We start from the raw sequence: 25,150 nt of genomic DNA on the forward strand, positions 1-25,150 counted from the left end.
TTTAATTATGAGACTGCTGTACAAAAAAAAATTCTAAAAGGAAAAGGCTGTAGTGTGCTTGAATGTGTATGGAATTTGGTGACTCATGCCTCAAAGGGCCTATCTGTATGAGGTTTACCTCATTTCATTTGATCTCTTAAAGTTCACATTGAATGAGGCAGTTCTTTAAAGCAAGTCCTTTAATCAGGGAAAAGAAGAGAATTTAAGTGCTGCCTACTAAACAGTTCTATATTATAGATGTGCATTCTTAACTCTGTCACATGCAGTTATCTATCGCCACAGGATTCTTGATTCATTCAGGTTGGACAGTATTCTGTCAGTGAATGTTAGGGGTACCTCATGACTAAGACAGGAGTCTTATGAATCCGTTTCCCACTCTGGGCTAACTCTGTAATTACAATAGTGTAGATTGTAGTACATCTAGTGAAATGAAGTTAATGAACTAACTCAATTTAAGCGGTGCAACACAGCAGAATTGAGCTGTAAGTGTACCAACCGTATGATGTACAATGAAGGCCTGTGCTAACTGCCACTGAAGTCAATAGGAGTCTTTCCATGGACTACAATGAAAATTGAATCAGGGCTCACATGTGACAGAGGTCTACCCCTTAAAAAGGGAAGACCAAAATAATACATGTTTCAACATCTGTTTTATTTCAGTACCATTTATTCTATGCACTGAGGGAGGCTGGGATCCTGAATAAATAACAGTATTGTGACGATGCAACAATGATTATTGCACAAACAATTAGGTTTGTATGTGTGACCTAAATTATAGCACTTCCTGAATTTTGGTTGTTTAACACTGCAATCTTAATGTTCTCTTAACATGTGTCTTCTGAAGGAATAAATTTGACTATGTCGTGTTCAGATATACACACACACACACCACAGTACATTTGTATCACATACATTCCTTTTACACAGTTCAACCTTCTGCTGAAAAATCTTTCACTGTAAAACATTTCTACATTTTCTATTTGTTTTTGCTGATGCAGTAGAAAGCAATAGAAAAGTATATAAATAAGATATAAGAAGAGCTCTAGACTATTTGAGAGGGGCGAATACATTCTGCTATCGCTTTGTGGTTAATAGAGCAATACAGCAGTCCTAAATAGTACAGTCATTAATATATAATATTGTAAACAGCTGTATGTACTTACCAGTTCCAATTCCACTGACTACAGCACCATCAACAAGACCTGTTGTGACAGCATTATTTGTAGGTGCATTGTGGGGAGCCAAACTTGGCAAGAATAGACAGCTGTTTAAACAAATAAAAGATCTCTACATTAGTGTTTGTGACAGCCAAATATCAATGCAATTTTCCAATCTCTATTTTATACATAAACAAAATCTAACCTGGAAAAAGGTACTGTAACATGCCCACACCGTACTTGAATTCACTTGCTTACACAGAGAATACAAAAAAATGTATTACCCCTTAATTTTCTTTCCAGGACTGACCTCTCCTCAAGTTATTTTGTCAGTGTCTGTCTTACTGTAAATACCAGAGGCACTGGACACTGATCCATGAAGCTCTAGGGCCTCTATCCAATGGCCATTGGAAGATACTGCAGTCAGTCATAACTCCCCACAGCCTTTAGGACTGGTAATTTGTATTGAGAGCTGTGTCAGCTAAAGAATCAGAGGGATTCAGGATATCACCCTAAATTCTTATTAGATTTAATATAAACACCTTCAACACTTCTTATTTTGTTATATTCCACTATATCTACCTAAACAACTTACACTGTATATGGCAGATACCTGGAGCACCTTTGTGCCAAAGTATACTTCTGCAGGGAAGTGAAAGTCAAGTCTATAGTGCTTTAAAAAGAACTGTTAATGGACGAACAGACAGCAGTTTTACAGATTTCCTCTGTGGTGGCTGACAACATTTCTCAGGATGCCACTATGGAATGTGTTGAGTGTTCCCTGACCCTTTAAAATAACCAGTTTATCTACAGATAAGTATGCTTTAGAGATGCATCTGGCTAACGAGCTGTGGAGGATTTATATGCGTTCAGGCCCAAGTATTTAGGATGGTAGGAAAGGAATAAAGTATTTTCCTAGACTGGCTAGTTTTGACAAGATGTATTTCCACTGCTCTTCCCACACCTAGCATGTGCTGTGTTTCTTCTTTCAATTGTTGAGGCCTTGGGCAAAGTGAGGGAAGACTGATTACCTCTGAAATAAGGAAGAGTTTATACTTTGGTGACTGTAGTGAGGTGGTGTGGTCCCCCGCCGCCCTGGAGAGGGACGAGCCCCGGCTAACTTCTTTAAAGTGACAAACGACTTTGGAGTCCAAATAGCTACTGTGTCCTCGGGTAAAACAGAATAAGGCTCATGTCTTTCAAGAACAGAAATTTATGAAAAGAAAAGGAGTACTTGTGGCACCTTAGAGACTAACCAATTTATTTGAGCATGAGCTTTCGTGAGCTACAGCTCACTTCATCGGATGCATACCGTGGAAAACACTGCAGTTTCCACGGTATGCAGCCGATGAAGTGAGCTGTAGCTCACGAAAGCTCATGCTCAAATAAATTGGTTAGTCTCTAAGGTGCCACAAGTACTCCTTTTCTTTTTGCAAAGACAGACTAACACAGCTGTTACTCTGAAACCAGAAATTTATGACACTCTTTTTGCTGGTGTGATTACTACCAGGAAGCATATCTTCATGGAGAGGAATTACAGGGAATTAGATTCCACTGGTTGAAAAGGACTGCATGTGAGAGCATGTAGGCAGATCCCAAGAAGGGAAGATAGAACTACCTTGCTGGTTGAGATTGTCATGCTGCCCTAAGAAACCTTCAATATAATGAGGTCACCGAAGAGAGAAACAAGCCAAGCCTGCATTTATGACACTGCTTATCTTAAAGATCAGCAATATGATGGTAGGTGGGTGGTAATCTTAAACCAGGTCTAAACAGTTTGGTGAAGAATACAGAAAAGCTGGAATACCTGTCCTTTTGTGGTGGTGATCATTTTGATATTAGTAAGATAATTGTACCAGACCAGTTGCATATGTTGAGGCCAGGAAAGATGCTATCTAATTTTGTTCAGAACTTGATACCCAGTAGCCAAGCTTTTCAGTTCAGGTAATCTATGTCTGGAGGCAGGAGCAAGGCCTGGGATAAGAGATCCTGCCTACTGGGAAGGTGAACAAAGACCTCTGTAATAGCTCCACTTGGTTTGAGTAGCATGGTCTCTTTGGCAAATTCTTGGTGAAGGAGAATGATCAACACACACCCGCCCCTTTCTAACCTTCTGAATCACTCTTCTTAATGGTGGAGAGTGAAAGTGTAGACAAACTGTATTAGGACATCTGTGAGCCAGGCCATCTGTCTCCAATAATCCCAGTTCTGCTTCCCTGACCTGAGGAAAAGTAGTTTCACGTTTGGGTTTTGACTTGATGCAAATAGGTCTAGCTAGGGTAGCTCTCTGGATATCAATTGAATAATTCTTGGTTCAGAAACATTTTCAAGTTGTCCACCTGCTGATGACATATCAAGTCTGCTTTTGTGTTCTGGTTTCCCTTTATATGGATTGCCTTGGTGCAAGTTAGGTGATCTTCTGCCTGCAAGAGAATCAGCATCTTGTTGACCTTTACACTTGAAATTTGGGTGACCCATCAGTGGTTTAATATGTTATGGCTGTTGTCATAAATATAAAGGGAAGAGTAACCACCTTTCTGTGTACAGAACTATAAAATCCCTCCTGGCCACAGGCAAAACCCCTTCACCTGTAAAGAGTTAAGAAGCTAAGATAACTTCGCTGGCACCTGACCAAAATGACCAATGAGGAGACAAGATACTTTCAAAGCTGGAGTCAGGGGGAAACAAAGGGTCTGTCTATCTGTCTGTGTGATGCTTTTGCCGGGAACGGATCAGGAATGCAGCTCAGAACTCCTGTAAAAAGTTAGTAAGCAATCTAGCGAGAAATATGTTAGATTTTCTTTTGTTTAATGGCTGGTAAAATAGCTGTGCTGAATGGAATGTATATTCCTGTTTTCGTGTCTTTTTATAACTTAAGGTTTTGCCTAGAGGGATTCTCTATGTTTTGAATCCGATTACCCTGTAAGGTATTTACCATCCTGATTTTACAGAGGTGATTCTTTTATCTTTTTTTCTTCAATTAAAATTCTTCTTTTAAGAACCTGATTGCTTTTTCCTTGTTCTTAAGATCCAAGGGTTTGGGTCTGTGTTCACCTATGCAAATTGGTGAGGATTTTTATCAAGCCTTCCCCAGGAAAGGGGGTGTAGGGCTTGGGGGGATATTTTGGGAGGAAGACGTCTCCCAGTGGGCTCTTTCCCTGTTCTTTGTTTAACACACTTCGTGGTGGAAGCATAGGGTTCAAGGACAAGGCAAAGTCTGTACCTTGAGGAAGTTTTTAACCTAAGCTGGTAAGAATAAGCTTAGGGGGTCTTTCAGGCAGGTCCCCACATCTGTACCCTAGAGTTCAGAGTGGGAAAGGAACCTTGACAGAACCCATTCCCCAATCTGAGCTTCCCTCTGGCTTTCTGAATTCAAGTATTACTCCTGAAATAAGAAAGTTTTCCTTTTTCTTTTTTTTGTTTGACAAAAAGGTAAAGGAGCTACCCCTCTTGTCTGAAAGTCTCTAGTCCTTTCTGAGAGCAGCTTGTCCATGTAACTAGAAACCTTCTTGTCAAGCTTCTGCCCAAATAGAATTCCACCTGAGGAATTTGAGATAATGGATTTTCTTTGAATAATTATCCAGGGTTTCATTCAGAGTTGTCTGACTTGAGATCGCCGGGCAGTATTTTTAAGCCTAAATTAGCTGACATGGATCTCACTGCCAGCCAAGTGGAGTCTACCAGAAATGCAGAAGATAGATATTTTCCTTAGAAATTACTTGAATTCATTCATAGTGGTTTTGAAGGGGTCTGGTTCTTTACAGGACAAATATGAAAAATGAATTTAAGTGTCAATCTTTTAAAAAGCAATCTAAGAGAAATGTTTTTAAAAGAAAATTGCTGAGTATTATAGCACCACATCTTAATCTTCCAAGCACTCATATAAAAACACTAGCTGATCCTCACAAACAGTCCCACTTACTAGATGGGAAAACAGCGTCAAGGAGGTTAAGTGACTGAACAAAGGGTACAGAGGGAGTTAAGTCCTCTACACGGATCACACCTCTAATTACTGAGATCAAATTGTTCTACAATGATTTGCACTTACTGGGTCAATTTCCTTTTAAATGTTGCTGCTTCAGAACAATTTTAGTTCTATTTCTACTTCGCCTATAATTCTCTATTCTACAACTCTCAACCAAATCCTTCCAGGTTTCAGGGTAGTTTAGGATAATTTTAGGGACCCAGGCTTCATTTGAATGCTGGCAGCTGGACTCTTTGTGCTAGTATATGCTTGTGTTTCTTCTTTATTTGAAAAGATCTCATCATGCACATGTAAAAGATCATCTAAGTAAGTAGTATTATCAGTGGCATTCACACTTCCACAGGTAACAAAAAGTGCTTCAAATTCATTAGTTGAATTCAGTATCCTTTGTCCGACGGCATTAAGTATGTAGTTCTTTCTATAGATCAACTGTTTTTGTTTTTCAAACTGCTCATTAAAAATTGCACACATTTCTTTGAAAGAAAAAAGGAATAAGATATTATTCTTTGCAATACACTATTTGAAAGTGTGGCAAGACCTTACCCAAATCCTTCAAGAGATGTGTCAAATTCAATAAATGCTGGAGTAACTGACGATCCATGAAGTCTGATATCATGTGGGGTTGTCATGGAGACCAAACACTTAACCCTGGTCAGGGGCACTGTGCTTCCTTCTGCTGGCTTTAGCAGGCTCCTGCTTATGCGGTAGTGGTTATCTTCATGCAAGCTGAACACACTGTCAGAACCCAGACCCTCCATTGATGTGACCATACTACCTACAATAGAAGCCAAAAAAAAAAAATAAACATATTGGTAGAAAAAAGCATTTTTTCAGGCCCTTATTTATTTATATACTTAATCATGCCCCTTTAACTGCAGTATGGGTGCTTAATATTTATCAACTCCTCTGTGACTAGCATTACCCTCATTTTAAAGATGCTAAACTAAACAAAGAGATTAAATGTCTTGCTCAAGGTCATCAGAAAGTTTGTGACAGAGATGTGACAGATCTCATAAGTCCCTGTCCAAACCCTCAGCCCCAAGTGCCCCTTTCCTTCTCTCAGATTTTGTTGAAACAGACTTCCTGATGCTCCTGTTCTGTACTCAGATTTCTTTTGGGTACTGAAAACAAAATGCAATTTTATTTTAAGATTGAGTGAATGAAAAGATAGTATTTTTCAAAGCTTCTTGAAGTCTTTTCTGAATAAAGTAAGTAACATACTGCTAAAATAAGTCAAATACATTTTCTCACTGTACAGTGTACAATAATTACTAACCAGTAGTTTTTCAAATTATACCAAGATGACAAACTGAAGTTTTTACTACTACTAGAGTTACTTGTGTTAGTCTCTTGAAAATTTTTAGATTATGCATGTGCCTGTCATCCAACAATGCCTAGCACATGCTACCCAAGACAAATTTAAAGTATGCTAATGATGTAGACTATGTTGAGAATGAATTGATACGGAATAACATTCTCTTTTATATTTCATGTATCATCTAGGATTCATCAGATAAATAATTTTCAGCAGAGATAGGGAAGTTATAAATGCCATTTTACAAAGCACTGGTAAAACCTCATCCGGAATACTGTGTATAATTCTGCTCACCCTCTTTCAAGAAAGATTAATTGAAATTGGAACCAGTGCTGAGAGACTACTAGAATGATCAGTGGAATGGAGAGCCCCTCTTTTGAGAGGAGGATAAAGGAGTTTGGTTTGTTTCACCTTCCAAAATGAAGGCTGGGAGGGGATAGGATTGCTTTCTATAAATACAACAAAGAGGTAAACATTAGGGAGGGAGAAGAGCTATTTCAGATAAAGGATCAAAGCCCTGGCTGGGATGATTTAACTGGGAATTGGTCCTGCTTCGAGCAGGGGGTTGGACTAGATGACCTTCTGGGGTCCCTTCCAACCCTGATATTCTATGATTCTATGATAATGTTAGCAGAAGAACAAATGGGTATAAATTTGCTATGAATAAATTTCAGATGGAAATTAGAAGAAGCTCTCTAACCATCAGAGGAGTGAGGTTTTGGAACAGCTTCCCATGAGAAGTAGTGGGGGCAAACAACCTAACTACATTTAAAATGGAGCTTGATACATTTATGAATGGATAATATGATGCAGGGCCTGAAATGGGGATGGTGGGGAAGGGGAGCAGAGAGAAAAGTGGACTCAATGAGTCAAGATGTCCCTTCCAGTCCTATATTAGTATGTCAAAGACAATGAATAGTAAACAATTTATATTCTTGAACTTCCTAACTATTAAAAAGATATACCACCAATTTAAAAACTAAATCAGTTTTTAAAAACTGAATTGCAATTAATTTCATGTACTCTGCCAATTTCTATGGATTTTCAAATCACATTTTTTTTTTGAAAAAATGCTTTTCCAACGCCCCCTCGTGTTTTCCCTCTCACTTTTTGCAATTTGAAAGACAGAAGGAAGCTGACAATGACCCTGATCCTGCAGTTATGCTAGTGCGCAATTTTATAGTCCCACAGAGTCCCACTTAAGCAATGGGACCTATTTCAGGGATCTGAGTTAGTGGACCAATTGCATGGCTGGAGCCTAAACAATTATTGCAGCAGAAACAGTGAAAGGTGATGATACACAAAGGGCTGTCACAAATACACAAAGTATGCATGTGAAATTGATCATATTTTTCTCTTATCTTTGACTTATTGTAATCTTAGATGCTATTTGTAAAGGTAAGACTAAAAATCAGAGATGAGTGATAGTTAAATCGATTGTGTCCCTTAAAATTATATATTCCTCACAGGATTTAGTTAGTTAAGTTTAAGTGGTGACAGGTCCCGTATTGTTGCTAAGAACTTTTGTGGAAATAATGTTTTTTAATTATAATTGGATAGCTATCTTTCCCCTTAGTGGGGTGTTTTTTTGGTGGTTTTTTTTTTTTTTTAGTTACTATCAAATCACTCGGATTATTTATTTCATTATGTGTCTTAATGTCTTTCCTGAAGTTTACCTATAAATTTTGATTAGATATAAATCAGATTTGCTCAGGAACACTAATTAAATATATTTCTGATGTTGAACACTTACTTCTCATCTCTGGTTCATAGCTTAATGAGCTGGGTTTGTGCACTCGGTACAGTTTCAACAGCTTTTTGTCCCAAGCGCCACAATTCAAAGGATTTGCCAAACGTAAAAATTCCCTGGTTAAGAGAGACAAATAAATTATACAAAGCAAGTTGCTTACTTGTTTTCATTTTTGAAGTCTGCAACCAAACACAAAACAGAAAACATTAAAACTATTTAAATAAAATATTAATTCCAAAAACAAATACTGACAGCAAAAAAAAGTATTTTGATTCAAAACTATTTCTATTTTTAATTAACTATTGCATACACAATGTGTATATATACACACACACACAGAGAGTGTGGTGGTAAATTCACTCATTACCACAGAATGTTATGGTTTCTAGTTATTTGTGATGTGATATTTTGTAATAAACCATTCCATATTTTTGGATAACCACACTGCTAAAATATAGTAGTAATAACATATATTCTAGTCTTTAAAGTAAATAGACTTTTCTCTAGGATTTCTTTTTTTTTCGGTGAAATTATAGCTCATTATACCCTGAAGATTGAAGTCACTTGTTTCTCTTCCAGAAAGGTACAAAATGGGCTGCACATTTTATCACCAATGTGCTTCTATGTTGACAAAGGGATCACGTCAAGCAGATAAGAGCGTAGTTCAGTCTGCAGGCCAATTTAAATCCTCGGTCCCTCAGCTCAGAATGCCAACTGAAGTTGCAGTTTCTGATGTGGATACACACCACTGAAAACTGGACTGACACTAAATACCCTTTCTTACAACCAATCAATAATCAGACTGTAAACCAGTCAATCTGGGTTAGATCTGAATGGAAAAGTCCAGCAGGAAAAAGTTCCATACGTCATTACTAGCTACCTAGTTAATTGTGTAACTTACTGTTTTCAATACTGCAGGCACTACTCAATCTATCCAAGATACTTTTATTATTAAACAGGGAACAAACAATATCAAACTCTTTTCTATTGCTGGCTTTGTCCTGGTCTACACTACGAACTTATGTCTGTAGAACTATGTCGCTCACGGGTGTGGAAAATTCCGTTCCTGAATGACGCAGTTATACCAACTCAACTCCAATTGCTGACAGTGCTATGTCAATTGGAGGGCTTCTCCCATCAACACTGCTACCACTTCTCGGGGAGTTGGAATACCTACAACGACAGGAGAAGCTCTCCTGTCAGCATAGGTAGTGTCTTCACTAAGTGCTATAGCTCTGTTAAGTGTAGACAAGCCCTAAGAAAGGTGTACTAGAGCACCTGCATTAACATGGAGGAGGAAAAAAACTAACCTTAAGCTGTAGCAAACACAGTGCATTCTGTTACCAACAAGAAATGTCAATGATCAAAGCGAGGTCATCAGCCTTTCAATGTGTTTTTTCCTCTCAGAAATCGTGTACGTTACTCTATAGCAAATCTATTTTCACTAAGACCAGAAACTGTCACTAAACTATGGTAGTAAGCTAGTAATAAAACCCCACAGACTAGAGAGGTTTCTTCTCGACATCTTTCTTTTCAGGTGTCTCTTTCTCCCTCATACATAAACTAAAACAAAGCTAAAGAAAACGGAAGGTTTAAGTCTTATCTAGTTTAAGTTAGATAAGACTTAAACCTTCCGTTTTCTTTACTTTATACTGTTTAGAAAGTCTATAAAGAATCTTCTGTAGCAGTAAAAACAACAAGGAATCCAGTGGAACCTTAAATACTAACAGATTTATTTGGGCATAAGCTTTCGTGGGTAAAAAAACACTTCTTCAGATGCAGTGGCTACTTCTTTTTGGTTCTTTTCACATTTTTAACCAAGTTTCTCTTCCCTGCCAGCCACATTAGAAGCTATAAGGACACATACTTTGACAGTATGATTTAAAAATATGAGAAAGGCAGCTTACATCTGAACCGTAAAAAAAATACTGTATTCCCAAGGTATTAACAGCAGCAAGACTATATTAAAAAACTGTTTTGCAAAATAAGGCTATATCCAACAGGGTCACTATCAAACACAAACCCATCAGCTATTTTTTTCTAATACTTTACTAAGAAATTGAAGTTGCTGAAACTGACCAGCCAACAACGTCTATACACCAAAATTTTTGACAGATTGGATCCACTCATTGTGAACATCAGTGACCTAAAAAAAAATGTTTCTGACCTCAACACCATTGGCTCCAGTGCCTGAGAGGCCAGCCTTTCAAACATCCTCTGGAGTGGGGGGTGCAACGAATGGTCCTCATCAGCAAGAGCTGCACTACATCTCTGCAGAAGACGTGCATGGAGTCCAGCTTCACACATGACTTGCTGGTTTCTTTCTGTATGCACCAGGGATTGCAATATGTTGGCTACTGCAAGCTGAAGATCCAATGCATGCTGCAAAATGTAATAAATACAAATACCCATACAGTAGAAAGGAAATAATTAGCACAGGATGTCCTGTAATGCAATTTTAAAAAAGAGAAAAGAGAATCTAACTTAAGTATTGTTTCCCTTCTTTTTGAAACAGGACAAATAAATTAAAACAATGCATTGATTTGAACTCTGCCAAGGAAATTTGCTCTGGTGCACCTGATGAAAATAACTTCTACTTTAAAGGGAAGTGAGCAGACTTAGAAATATGTTCAACTTGCTTAGAACTTTTATCCTTATCAGCCTAAGCTATTGCCAAAAAAGTCTTTCCCACATCATCCACTGTAATAAACTTTGGGTCGTACGCAGCACATTTGTCACTACAACTGTGAACACAAAAAGGATTCCAAACTCAAGGAAGAAAAACAGCAAAATGTTGTCATAGCTGTACATGCCTGACAGTTTTTGGAGCTTAATTTTGATAACCAAAGATCTGTGGGGTAGATACCTGAACTGAAATCTGCTTAAAATAGTTAGCAACAATATCACATAAATCCTGTTTAGTAAGATGAAAAATTTATACAAGTATAAAATATTGTGTTTTAATACTTTTTACACTGTTAAACTTAAAGTTACCTAAGCTGTTTCTAATGGAACATAGCAAAAAAAGTTGCCATACTGGATTAGATGACTAGTCTATCCAGTCTAGTGTCCTGCCTTCTCTCCAGCAGCATACAGTATCTGATGCTTCAGAAAGAAAAGCAAAAAATTCATTACACTTGCTAACACTTTTACTTTATGAGATTTCATCAAAAAGTAAAAGACGACTAGGAACCAAAAGGATTTATACTGGTGAAATAATTTTTTATGTAAGCAATTATTTATGATGCTCCTTCTACTCCAGTGTATTGATTACCTTAGTTTTATAAATACAAGTATAATAAAGAGGACAAATAAAACTCAAAATACCATAAGTCTTTGTTATATTGACCAAAAGACATGTATTTGGTCTATTACCTGACTCGTACTACACCAAAAAGCATGAGTAAAATTATCTCTCTACCAAAAGCCATATTGCTTTTACCAATAAGGATTTTTTCCACTTTTTTTTTGTTTGTTTGTTTGTTTTAAATAAAGAGCTTGTAAAAATGCTACGTTGACAGTTTTGGAGACTGAACTCCTCTTACATAATCACTAGAACATGGGCAGAAGGACAGCACCTGTGCAAGCTTCCTCACGCTGCCCTTCCAATGTCTTTTACCCTGACCTGAAGCAACCAGCTCTAGGGGTAGGTTGGAGAGGAGCAGGGTAAAAGATTGTAGAGTCTGTGCCCATTTCCTTGAAATCGCTGCTGGTTCTTTCGGTAAGAATGGCAATTAGTGCCAGTTATGCATATGGTCTAATTATCTAATCACTTACTCTGATATCTGGACTATAACTAGCACATCTTAGGGGGCACTAAACCACCTCCAGCTATTAGCACTAAACCACCTCCAGCTATTAACTTTGATTTAATCAATACCTTCGTTTAATTCACTAAAACCTACATTAAATTTCAACTAGCAACATACAGATAAAAGACACTGTATCCTTTTACTATCTAGTCCCCTACTCAGATTCAACATTAAGGACTACAGCTTATTTGCTTACTTCTGGCTGTGCAGTTGATCCAACAGAGGCTAGAAGATCCAACATGGCAAGCATAGCTCCAGGGTGGATGATGACAGCATCAGAGCTTTGCAGCAATGGGGCTCCTGTGTGGAGCTTCAAATCAGCTATGTTTTTGGGAGGGTACACAGGAGGAGTTGAAACAGAATGATATGCATGCCTAAAGGACAAGAGAAAAGAGAGCTTTTATTATACCCATTCACTATTAGCTCTGAACTTCTCCATCAACTATTGTAACATTCTATGTACAAGTTGAAAATTCCCAGTTAAACATGCCAGGTGATTTCCTCTTCTCGAAATCACAAGCAGATATTCTTGCAGGACTGTTAGAGAATTTCATTTCCATAATATGTTCCAGCTCTGCAATGCCACTTCCTGTTAGAAAAAGAGATTAGACATCCCCCCAAAAATGTATTTCCTCATAAAAACGTTCACTTCCTTTAAATAGAGTAAAATACAATACACACAATAGTGTAAACAGTCCATAAATAATGTTTAGACAAATGTTTGGGACAAAATCAATTTTCATCATCCGTCACCCAGTTTTTCTCCTCTGTGACGGCGGCTTCGAAAACTCACTATTACAGAATTGGAGGCAATTTAAACAATTAACTCCCAAGATTAGGAAGTTTGTTCCACGATATACTCAGGCCAGCAGCCAATACGTTCTCACTCTTCCAATGAGTTCCTCTCAGCAACATTACATGGAGCTTCTGTGATCCAAGAGGACTTCTGCAGGTTCAGCATGTCGACACTACAGAACAGATGCTTTCAAGACATACGCAACCACTTATGTCTAGAAGTCCATAACCGCTTTGCATTCCAATGAGATTCTCAGCAGTAACATGACATGCTTCTGGATCCCAGACTATTGCAGATTCAGCAGCTTGAGCAGTAGGGCAGTTCAGAGGACAGATGCTTTGAAGGCAATGATTTAGATGCAAATATTGCTCATGTGGGGCTTCTTTTCTTGAAAAGGCTGATAGTCATTTACAAAAAAAATGCAGCATATTTATAGTATATGTGCATCTTCAAGTAGAATGTGTGCACAAAGCATAAATACTAGCTAACAATTTCTTTGGAGGTCACAATATTCCTAATACTTTATATCTAACTAGATTATCTAATTTTGCCTTCAGAACAATCTTCAAAAAGAGCTCTATCATTTCTTTCTTGGAATGTGAGCCTTTAAAGTGGAGGAAATTGTTAATATTTTGATTCCTCAACCCCTACTTATAAAAACTACAATATATTTCTTTTTTGTGATAAATCGAGTAATTCTATGGTAAGGTTAAAAATTAGTTCAAATACATATCCCTCCCAAGAAAGTTTTGAATGCTGTCCAAACCACTTCTGAAAGTATTTTCACAACTGTGCTGGACTCCAACCTCCATTTTTAAAAAACCTGGATCTCTAATATGGCCAAGGCCCAAAACACATTATTTCAGGGTATTTTCTTATTAGACTAAGGGCTTGTCTACACTACCACTTAAGTCGATGTAACTTACGTTGCTCAGGGTGTGTAAAAGCAATCCCCTTGAGCAACTTAAGTTACATCAACTTAAAGCTGTGTCTACATTGTCATGTCAGCGGGAGGCGCTCTCCCGCCAACATAGCTTCTGCCTCTCATTGAGGTTGAGTAATTATGCCAACGGGAGAGCACTCCCTTGTCGGTATAGTGCATCTTCACCAGACATGCTACAACAGCACAGCTGTACCGATGTAGCATGGTAGTGTACGCTAGCCCTAAATTAAAAATGGCTAGCAGTTTTATCATGTAAATGTTATTAATATAGCACTTTTCTCCCTGGTTTAATAGGTCTCTCAAAACCTGGATGATTTTTTGAGGTTAGAGATATGGGTAATTCCTTAGCTGATAACGTTTTTCTGCTTACTAGGAGAAGTCCTGCTTCTGTACAGTAAACATTTGTAAATCTCAAGTGTCAGAGTTCACAGGCATTTAATTTCTTAAGGATTACAAGTCCACATATATTTAACAGTGTTATATTAAGACTTTTTGACCAGTATTTCAGAACGGATCCATAACTGAACTTTACCATCAGAGTAATTTCAAAAAATAATTTTCCACAGAGTTTCAATTTGCCTAGAAATCATTCCTTACAGTGCGGTCATATTCTGTGGCTGCCAACACCATCCTTTTGTTGTTGCAGTTGTAATTTATATTGCAGTAATGCCTGGAGGGCCTAGTCAAGATCAGGCCCATCATGCTAGGTTGATGCATAAACACAAAGATATGACCCCTGCCTCAAAGAGCTTACAGTCTAAGATGACCTTCAAAGTAAAAGGGAAAGGGATTCAATCAAACATACAATTTTCTTCTTTGCATTATAGAGAGCATGAACTATCCCCATCTGTCCCTCAAACTGCCCATAATTAATTGGATGATCTTCAGGTCTGGGTCTGCTTAAAATATTCAAATGTTTCTTTTCAGTTTTCTCTACAATGGATTCCTATTTCCAGAAGGCCACAAACTACCAGTTCAAGAATACTTATTAGAATGTAAAGATAAATTAGAGCTCAGAAAAAAACTATTACAAAGGTATTGACTAAATTTAGTGGTTCCCTCTCCAATTTCACCTCCAGAACATTATATCTAGCTTTGCCTAGCACATATTCTTTGTACTGGCCCTCTAGGAGAGAAGAAAATGACAACAGGAAAAAAGTTAAGGTATACAAAGAAAATCTACAGGTCTTCCTAGAGAGAGACAAGATTGAAATAAGTCCAACTCAAACTGAGTTATAATTAAACCCAATAGCTTATATGTCAACAAAAGATAACCACAGAATCATAAAAATGCAGGCCTGGAAGGGACCTTAAGAGGTCATCCAGTCCAGCCCCTTGCTCTGAGGCAGGACCAAGTATACCTAGACCATCTCTGACCGGTGTTTGTCTAACCTGTTCTTAAAACCTCCAAGGACAGAGATTTCACAACCTCCCTTTTAAGCGTATTCCAGTGCTTAACAATCTTATAGTTAGAAAGTTTTTCCCAACAGATTTAGCCAAAATTGAGTAGCATTTCTTGGAGATAACCACTGTAGAATTCTGTCTCAGAGTGACTGTTATCCAAAAGTTTACTAAGTTAATGAATAAAAAATATTTGTAATGAAAGGTACACTCCCTTTTCTATTTGCCTCTTGAATGAGATGACAGTTCAGATAATGTCCAATCAGCACTCCTACTTCTGAAATTCCCAGAAATCAAACTAGCACTAAAGCAATAATGCATGATCTAATCATGCAGATGGCTGAAAGCACAGTACTTCTACGCTACATAAAAAACAGTGTGAACCGTAACAAAACATTAACTAGACAAGTTATCTGTATTTTGTTTATACAAACAATAATATTTAGGTGGCAACATCTTTTGGGTAAACAAAACTGAAAATCAGTGCACTGAATGTGTATATAATTAAGAGAGCTTTAAAATGTATATACGCAGAACTTTTAGATATTTTTATACATAGATTGCAAACAACAAATTTCTTTTATTCATATAACACCATACTTTGTGCTTATTAGTCTGCTAACCTAGGAGATAAGTTATATAAACTACGTAGCAGAATAACAGACTATGGCAAGTGGGAGATCAGTGCAGGAAAAAGGAAATGTAAAAGTGGAGAGAGACTACTGCTTTTGGAAGAAAAAAAGGAGTACTTGTGGCACCTTAGAGACTAACACATTTATTTGAGCATAAGCTTTCATGAGCTTTGCATCCGATGAAGCGAGCTGTAGCTCACGAAAGCTTATGCTCAAATAAATGTGTTAGTCTCTAAGGTGCCACAAGTACTCCTTTTCTTTTTGTGGATACAGACTAACACGGCTGCTACTCTGAAACCTGCTTTTGGAAGAGCATTTTGGCTGAGATTTTCAACATCTATAGAAAATGCATTCAGTTCTCCTAACAAGTATCTTCAATATTAATAGCCAAATTAAATTATCTGATAGGTTGAACATCCTATCCTGATGCTTCTATTTTTTAAAATAATCAACTAACAATTAAGTAGTCTTGTACAGTGGAACATCCAAAGGACTGCCACATTTTCACTTTGAGAAGACTTAAAAAGCTTAAAATATTTTTTAAAATTAATACTTTGTGCTAGCTACAAAGCTGGCACCTTCTTAGTCATCCTCTGGCAGCTGCCCTTAAAAGCCTATGTTTGGCACACTAAATGTATTCTACTGGCAAGACTGTACTTTTTGCATATTTGTGTATTTCAAAAATTCAGTTTATATGAGCAAGTAATGCCATTTACACCTAAGAGAATAGAACAATGCAGTTGAAGAAAGTACAATCCGTAGTGGAATAGGTCAATCTTATGGGCAAAACACTAGAAGGTCTCCACAGAAAAGCTCTCTCTTTCAAAATGTGTGAGACAGAAATGAATATGGCAGCAAGAACTTCTCTCTTCAGTAACAGCGGAGTTTGCTCCTAAATGCCTTAGTATCAGAAAAGAAATGACAGTCTGAGAGGTGCTAAATTATTAGGAAGTCCCTTCCAAAACCATCCCAGAAAAATACCAACATGTGACTGTCTTACTTCACTTAGCAAGGTGAAAAAAAGTACTTTTGTGGTAATCTCCTTTACTGCAAATATTGCAAAGCAGGTTTTAAACAGATTTACTTCATTTTTTAAATAAAAGTATTAAGAAAGAATTAGCTGAGAAAAAGGAAACAGTGAGAAAGGATTTCAGAAATTGACAGTCACAGACTCACTTCCAAGCCATTTAACATTCACATGCCTCCACAGTTGTCAGTAGTATATGTTCAGAAGGTTTTATTATTTTCATTAGGCAGTAACTGTAGGCAATAGACATATCATAACAGTACTCAGTTTATTGATAAAGGAAAAAATATCTTTACTGAGAAATTCATTTGGGAATTTTTTTTTAAATTAATTTATCTACTACGGCATTCTTCTTGGACTAGCCACCTAATTCTTTTACAAGTTGACAAGTTGTTTTCCTCAAAGAACAAAGACAGACAGACAGTACACGCCGCACCACAAAAAGCAGCTTGAGAAAAAAAAAGCAACAAGAACAGTGACAAGAGAAACCAGAAGAGAGATCAACTTCTCTTAAAGGATCAGTACCTTTTCCTGGACAAAGCTGGCGTACCCCAAGGAGAGGGGAGAGAAGTCTCATTTGTCAGGCAAGGAGGGATCTGTTCTGCACGACTACAGACAAAACAGACAGGTTTGGGATAGAGAAGTTAGAAAAGAAAAGGAGAGGCCAGAAGCTTGTTAGTTTTACAATACCACCAACCAGTAAAAACCTTTATAGGATCCACCCTACAGAATCAGCAAGGACAACAAAGAATGCTACTGAGAAACATGCATCAGGTAAAACAAAGAGACGTGCACCATTCTACAATAATTAGGGAAACAAATGTTTTTGCTCATTACTCAGCAGATATGGTAATCTACACAATCAAACCAGCACATTAAAACATCCTTCAAGGTTAAGTAGAGCAGGAATTGACGATAGGTCATTTCTGAGCAAATAAAAAAATTTAATTAACTTGCATTAGATGGGATTAAAATAATATCCTGAGAATAAACTCTGCAAAAACATGACCATCAGATGGTTTAAGAAAGGAAGAAAAAGAAGTGTTGATTAAAGAAGAATGGAAAATAAAAGGAAATTAGAAAGGAATGCATTTGCAATGACACTAGAGATTCATCAGATTCCACAACTAGCCAGTATTACAGCATGTATTGTATACATCACCAATTGGTTAATTCAAAAATGTTTCTATCAAATATTTCCAAGCGATTTTAACACAAAGTAAATAGGATTTTTATGCTAATTTCTTTCGAGATGAAGGGATACAGATTTGTTCTCTTACAACATTAAAGGCAGTAGACAAACTCTGCAAAAACGAGAGCTTGAAGTTTTGCTCTTAAATTAATATTTAGGCACCTAAAGAAGTTAGGAAAATCTAACTGAGTTAAGAAAATCTAAGCACCCTGCAGCTCCTCGCTGACTTCATCAGAAACTGCCAAATGCTCAGCATTTTTATCAGGCCTCTTATTTAGCTGCCTAAATATTACTAGGAACCTAACGTGAAACATCTATTTTTGAAAATCTTGGCCAACATATAGCACATGGACATGGAACAGCAGCTTTGCAATTTAAGCAATGAAGCTTAAATCATCGCTGCTCTATTAGTTTCTTTAAAAAAAAGTTACAAGTGAGAACTACCTTCAAAAATAAGGGTTATTTTGTAGGGGACCATTAAGAGGTATATTTACTATATATGATTTTAAAATCTCAGGTAGTTAGCAGCCTCCATGGTCTCTCATGCTAAATTAATTTTAAAAAGCTAAATGGCAATTTCCAGGATGGCATCTCCACTGTCTAAAATAAATCTGTCATAACAAACGATCAAATGACTTGTTTTTAGTGTATCCCATTTTTATGGCAGTCAGAAGTTGGTATGTACTGCAAAGTAGCATATTTCTAATTTTATGATATAGTGGACAAAGATCAAGTACTTATGGATAATAAAAAAACTGGAGAAGCAGACTACTTGTTTACAGTTTTAACCCATCAAATGGTTTTAAACTAAATGTCTCTCTGTTGCTTGGTGTCATGACCTAAGACATTCAACATTAGAGGTCATGTTGCCATTCTTGAAAATAGCAATAAGAGAAGTTTACATTTGAGTAGAGGAAAATGTCTTGCTCAACTTTGTGGATGAAGAAAAAGGTGGTAACATCAAATCCTGCAAACACATTTCTAAAACCAACCATTTTTTAGGGAAAACAGATCATACCTGTCAAAAGAATCTGTGGCTACTCTGTAGAGATAAATAAAGAGTTTACTGCAATGCCTTAGTGTGGGTGCCACAGAGTCCATGGAGATTAGGTCATCCTCCAGTAGTCTTTGAAATGGTTGTGTATTTGAGGGGAAGACATTCAAGGGGCTTATTTTTCTTGAGTCTGAGTAGCAGCCAAGCAATCGAACAGCATCTGCCAGCTTTTCATACTGGATCTCTGTTTTGAAGAAATGCGAGTTGGCTGGCTCATAGCGCATTGCTGCAGTCAATGTGCAGAACACAGTGTGAAGCAGTTCAAACACTTGATTCTGGTTTACTTTCTCCCAGCCATTCTTAGGCGGAGAGCACAAGGATCTTTCCATAGCAACAAGTAAAGATGTGACATACACAAATCCACCAACTTTTCTAAAAACAGTTCTTGTGCGATGACTCTCTCTTAGTACTGAGAGCAGGGCCTATGGATATTCAAAAAAGAAAAAAGCATTGTTATTAATACCTTATAGCAAAGCATATATCTTGTCTGATATGCTAGCACAATTATTTATTTGTATTATGGTACTGTTTGAAGACCCCAAAAGAGATTGGAATTTTACATACCAGACAGACAAATACAGTATAAAGTCCCTGGTCCAAAGAGTTTACCTGCTAAATAGACACAGACAAAGAATAGAAGAAAGAAAGCATTATCCCTTTTTTACAGGTGGGAAACTAAGGGCCAAGATCACACCGGAAGCATGAGACAAAGTTAGCAATTGAACCAAGAATACCAGTCCAGTCCCTTAACCATAAGATTAGGTATATAAAGCATAAGGCATTGGCATGTAGAGACAGACACAAAATAACAACCTTTCACGTTAAAGCATTGTAATTTATATATCTAGAAATAAAAACAAACTAAATGGTTGCCAAACTCTGCATTTGTACTTTAATAAAAGATCAGGTTGTGACTTGTCAAGTGACATTCTGTAACAGTGAGATCTCAATATTTTTACCTTCGAGTTTCCCATGTGGCTCCCATCGAAATCTTATGCATAAAGTTGATGACTGAGTGCTGTCAACTGTATAACCACATCATTGTCCTTAACCATTGTATTGCAACTGGTGCTAAAAAGGAACTGAGGGACTGTTGGGCCCACCCAGCCCTTTGAGCCCTCACACAAGGGACGTGAGAGTGTCCAGGGCACAGGTGTAGAGGCAATGGACACTGCTGGCTAAAAAAAGTCCAATCTCACATCCACAGGGCACATGTGCACTAAGAGTGGAATCCATGTGGACAACCACTCTAAGAAGGTGGCTTGATTTTTCTCTCCTTATGAGGTAACTATGAGTTTGGTTGAGTAAGTGCTGAGATACTCTATTAGGCTTGCTGAAGAAAATTTAAGTTTCCTTACTAAATCTGACTCTTCATCAAATAGCGTCTTTAAAGATTTTATTTCCCTTTTAAAAGGCTACCATAGAAGATGAAAAGACCATTTTGTAAAACTAGGTTGCTCTATGAATGTAGTACTTTGCGGCTACTCTAAGGTTTAGCTGGTGAAGGATGACTTTTTTTTATTTTATTTTATTATGAGCACATTGTGGAGAGCACAAAGATTTTGACTGCAGTAAAACAAGTATTAGTTTTTTGGAATTAAAAGGACAGGATGAACAAAGAGTTACTCTGTCATGATGAAACTGGAAGTTAAGCTTTATGCAGAAATAACTTACAACTCACTTTCTCGCCTGGCAAAGTGGTGGCAATGAGAAAGGAGTATGTGACTGACGGAAAGTATAAGTGTCACCTTGGAGCTGAAAAGGAGTTTGCATTATTGTTTGCAGAACTACAGAATGCCCCATTCAGGAATAAACTCTGATTTGAGGTCTAAGTCTTGAATTGGTATAAATGAAATGACACACATGATAGCAAGTCACAAGGATGCCTTGTTTCATAAAGAAGTCAAGAGCTTCTAAAGCAGCTACCTAAACCGTGAGATGGCTTCAAATTGGGTCTCAATTTAAGCTAATGTACAGAAATTAAGAGAGATTTGTATGACACAAAGATGTACAATGCTCCAAACACTGAAGCAGCCAAAGGGTTTCCAGACACTTTGGAAGCCTCTACACACAGAATCCAACTCCTTCTCCCACAGCTAAAAAACAAAGGTAAAAAGTGTTAAAAATCTTATTTCTGAAACTTAAGTGAGCAGACATAATTCTGAATACTCACAGGAAGCAGGATGGTTGACTACAGTGGTGTCATTTTTACATAGATAGCTTTTAGTCCAGCCACATTAAAGTTTTTGTTCACTCATTTAATCCCTTGACTTTGTTTCAAGAGTGGAAGGAAATCTGACCCAGTGCTGGGCAGAGAACTCATTCATTGCTGATGCTGTTTGGATCATAAAAATCAGGTTCAAGGTCCCTTTTAGAAGCACTGCCTAACTTGCTTGCCAGCAGGGTCCTTTAAGAACAAGCTACAGGGTTTATGTTGAAATCACTAAGAAATGGAAGCATATACTCTGGGGACAGAAATGAGTTTCTCAGCTTCAATTTTTTTGACTTTTATAATGATTATGGTATTCTCTACTTATGGACCTTTTCAGAGAAAAGCCAGAGTAAGATTTTATTTAAGGATTCAGAGGTTGGAAAACTATACACTTTTTAACCTCTGTTTTAAAAGTAACTACAAAAGTCGCAGATTTTTCATCTTCCTACAGGATATCAGGAGACTATTCTCACTAAATAATCTGCCAATGTCATCCAAATATGAGATAACTTTAGAAAACTCCAAGAAAGACCAAAGAGATACTTGGTCTTCTTATTTTAATCAGAACTGTAATCCAACTCTACATCCTTAACCTTTGCTTTGTGCTTGTAGGTCACTGAAGGTGGGTCAGATTCCTCCAAGTCATTGGGAACGGTGCTGACTGAACACACAGATAGCAGGGAATCAGGTGAGTCTGAGTAAATTGAATAAAGAAAGAGAGCTCAGCAGGCAAAGTGTGGACTAGAACAATCAGACAATATGTTGAGGTACTGAACAACCACAGGTGGATTTAATGAAATTGAAATGGTTCAAGCTATTGAGCAGAATTTGTGGGAGCAGTGGGGGCTGAAGGGATTTCCAAGGCAAGAGGAACCAGAAATCTGGCAACCATTTTGACAGTGACACCTTGAAATGGAAGAACTGTACAAGACTCCCACAGTTAGCCAAGTGCTTACCGACCTCTAACAAAGCTATAAACACTTGGGCCGGACCAAGATGTTATGGTAGATAGTGGCCTGTCTTGACCTGCCTGCGGAGCACCAATACTGAATGGGGCAGATGGCTTGGGCTACCTGAGACTAACTTCTGCTGTTACATATGGAAGGACAAAAATTAGAACAGAAAGGAAAAAAAACCCCACTAGTTAACAGAAAAAAAAAGGAAAGTCGAACCTAACTGTAGGATTGTGACACCAGCCCTTGGATTCTAGTACTAAATTACCTCTGTTGTACCATTATGGGTGAGAATTACTCAGTAAATTAATGCCTCTCACGGTGAATGAGAATTCCCACAGCCTATCAGCTAAAACAAGGTGATGGCTTAACTGAATGTTAGCACAAGCAAGTTCTAATGTACGAGCCAAAGACTGCAAACTATGCCTGGTCAGTCTATAAATTACTTATTGAAAATGCTCTTAAAGCCCCCCTACAGATATCAAAACTGATGTTCTCCAACATAATTCGCTAACTTAACTAGTTTTCTGTCTTTCATTGAATTTCTTTTACTTGACATGCCAACTGATTGTCACAGAATCTTAGAATCATAGAACTGGAAGGGACCTCAAGAGGTCATCTAGTCCAGCCCCTTCCACTCAGGACAGGACTATATTATCTAGACCTTTCCTGATAGGTGTTTATCTAATCTGCTCTTTAAAATCCCCAACGATGGAGATTACACAACCTCCCTAGGCAATTTACTCCAGTGCTTAACCACCCTGACAGTTAGGAAGCTTTTCCTAATGTCCAACCTAAACCTCCCTTGCTGCAATTTAAGCCCATTGCTTCTTGTCCTATCCTCAGGTTAAGAACAATTTTTCTCCCTCCTCCTTGTAACAACCTTTTACATACTTGAAAACTGTTATCATGTCCGCTCTCAGTCTTCTCTTTTCCAGACTAATCAAACCAAATTTCTGCAATCTTCCCTCACAGGTCATGTTTTCTAGACCTTTAATCATTTTTGTTGCTCTTCTCTGGACTTTCTCCAATTCATTCACATTTCCTGAAATATGACACCCAAAACTGGACACAATACTCCCGTTGAAGCCTAATTAGTGCGGAGTAGAGCAGAATTACTTCTTGCGTCTTACTTACAACACTCCTGCTAATATATCCTAGAATTATGTTTGCTTTTTTTGCAATAGCGTTACACTGTTGATTCATATTTAGCTTATGGTCCATTATGATCCCCAGATCCCTTTCTGCAGTACTCCTTCCTAGGCAGTCATTTCCTATTTTGTATGTGTGCAGCTGATTGTTCCTTTCTAAATGGAGTACTTTGCATTTGTCCTTATTGAATTTCATCCTATTTACTTCAGACCATTTATCCAGTTTGTCTTGATCATTTTGAATTTTAATCCTATCCTCCAAAGCACTTGCAACCCCTCCCAGCTTGGTATCGTCAAAGCAAGACACATTTAATGTCAGAGCTTTCTAACAGACTAACTCCAAGAGAAGAATTTATGAGTTTTTCATTTCTACATGCTCCATTTAAAATTGAAACATCTGAATTCAGTGTACTAGTTCTCAGCTGTTCTCTACAGGGCTAATATTCAACATCTGACTTCAGGAAAAAGAGTGTTAAAATTTTAATCAAATCCTTGTACATTGTTAATTTCTCTTAAATTCTAGCACAAAATGAAAAAAAAATCTATTCAGTTGAGTTGAACTTTACGAGATGAATCATGGAAGTGTATGGCTGGAAGCGATCTCAATAGGTCGTCTAGTCCCGTCCCCTGCACTCAAGGCAGGACTACGCAATAACTAGACCATTCCTGACAGGTGTTTGTTTAATCCAGCGGTTCTCAAACTGTGGGTCAGGACCCCAAAGTGGGTCATGACCCTGTTTTAATGGGGACGCCAGGGTTGGCATTAGACTTGCTGGGGCCCAAAGCACCAGAGTCCCACAGCCCAAGCCCTGGGGCTGAAGCCCAACCCCGAGTCCAAGGGCTTCAGCCCTGGGTGGCAGGGCTCAGGTTACAGGCCTCCCACCTGGGGTTCAAGCCCTTGGTCTTTGCCACCCCGTGCAGGGCTTGGGCTTAAGGTTTGGTCTCCCCTCATGGGATCGTGTAGTAATTTTTGTTGTCAGAAGGGGTCTCGGCACAATGAAGTTTGAGAACCCCTGGTTTAATCTGTTCTTAAAAACCTTCAATGACGGAGATTCCACAATCTACCCAGGCAATTTGTTTCAGTGCTTAACTACCCTGACAGGAAGTATTTCCTAATGTCCAACCTAAACCGCCCTTGCTGCAATTTTAGCCCATTACTTCTTGTCCTATCTGCAAAGGTTAAGAAGAACAATTTTCACCCTCCTCCTTGTAACAACCTTTTATGTACTTGAAAACTGTCATGTCCCACCTCAGTTTTCTCTTCTCCAGACTAAACAAATTATTCCCCCATCCCCCCCCAATCTTTCCCCATAGGTCTTGCTTTCTAGACTTTAAATCATTTTTTGTTGCTCTCCTCTGGACTTGCTCCAATTTATCCATGTTTCCTGAAATGTGGTGCCCAGAACTGGACACAATACTCTAGTTGAGACCTTATCAGCCCAGAAGGGAGTAGAAGAATTACATCTCGCGTCTTGCTTGCAACACTCCCTAATACATACCAGAATGATATTTGCTTTTTTTGCAACAGTATTACACAGTTGACTTAGGGCTCCTTTGAGCAGCCTCTTTAACAAAGTAATTTTCAGATTCTGAGACAGACTATAGATTTCCCTTTGCTTCTCAAATAATCTGAATTGTTACCAGTAACAATAAAGTTCATTATCAGCCTGTTCCTGATGTATCAATATTTTCTGAATAGGTAAATAATTGCTTCTGTAGTTGAGTAATTGAAACTTGCAGTTTGATAGTATGGTATTTGTATTCAAGTGA

General features: G+C 37.9%; 1 protein-coding gene across 9 annotated transcripts in view; it reads right to left on the reverse strand.

Annotated features, from left to right (window-relative positions):
- WDFY3 (WD repeat and FYVE domain containing 3) overlaps positions 1-25,150 on the reverse strand; it is a 262,278-nt gene that overhangs the window by 120,473 nt on the left and 116,655 nt on the right. For 8 of the 9 annotated variants that reach the window (XM_073340560.1, XM_073340559.1, XM_073340563.1 and 5 more), the window contains 7 exons: positions 19,029-19,486; positions 17,344-17,427; positions 12,216-12,393; positions 10,375-10,589; positions 8,211-8,323; positions 5,686-5,917; positions 1,164-1,264 (listed from right to left, as the gene is read on the reverse strand). In XM_073340560.1, coding sequence (XP_073196661.1) covers positions 1,164-1,264; positions 5,686-5,917; positions 8,211-8,323; positions 10,375-10,589; positions 12,216-12,393; positions 17,344-17,427; positions 19,029-19,486 — 1,381 coding nt within the window. The remainder of the gene's footprint in view (positions 1-1,163; positions 1,265-5,685; positions 5,918-8,210; positions 8,324-10,374; positions 10,590-12,215; positions 12,394-17,343; positions 17,428-19,028; positions 19,487-25,150) is intronic. The other variant, XM_073340566.1, reaches the window with a different exon arrangement.

This window comes from Lepidochelys kempii, chromosome 4 (genome assembly GCF_965140265.1).
Source record: "Lepidochelys kempii isolate rLepKem1 chromosome 4, rLepKem1.hap2, whole genome shotgun sequence".
NCBI classification, from domain to species: Eukaryota; Metazoa; Chordata; order Testudines; family Cheloniidae; genus Lepidochelys; species Lepidochelys kempii.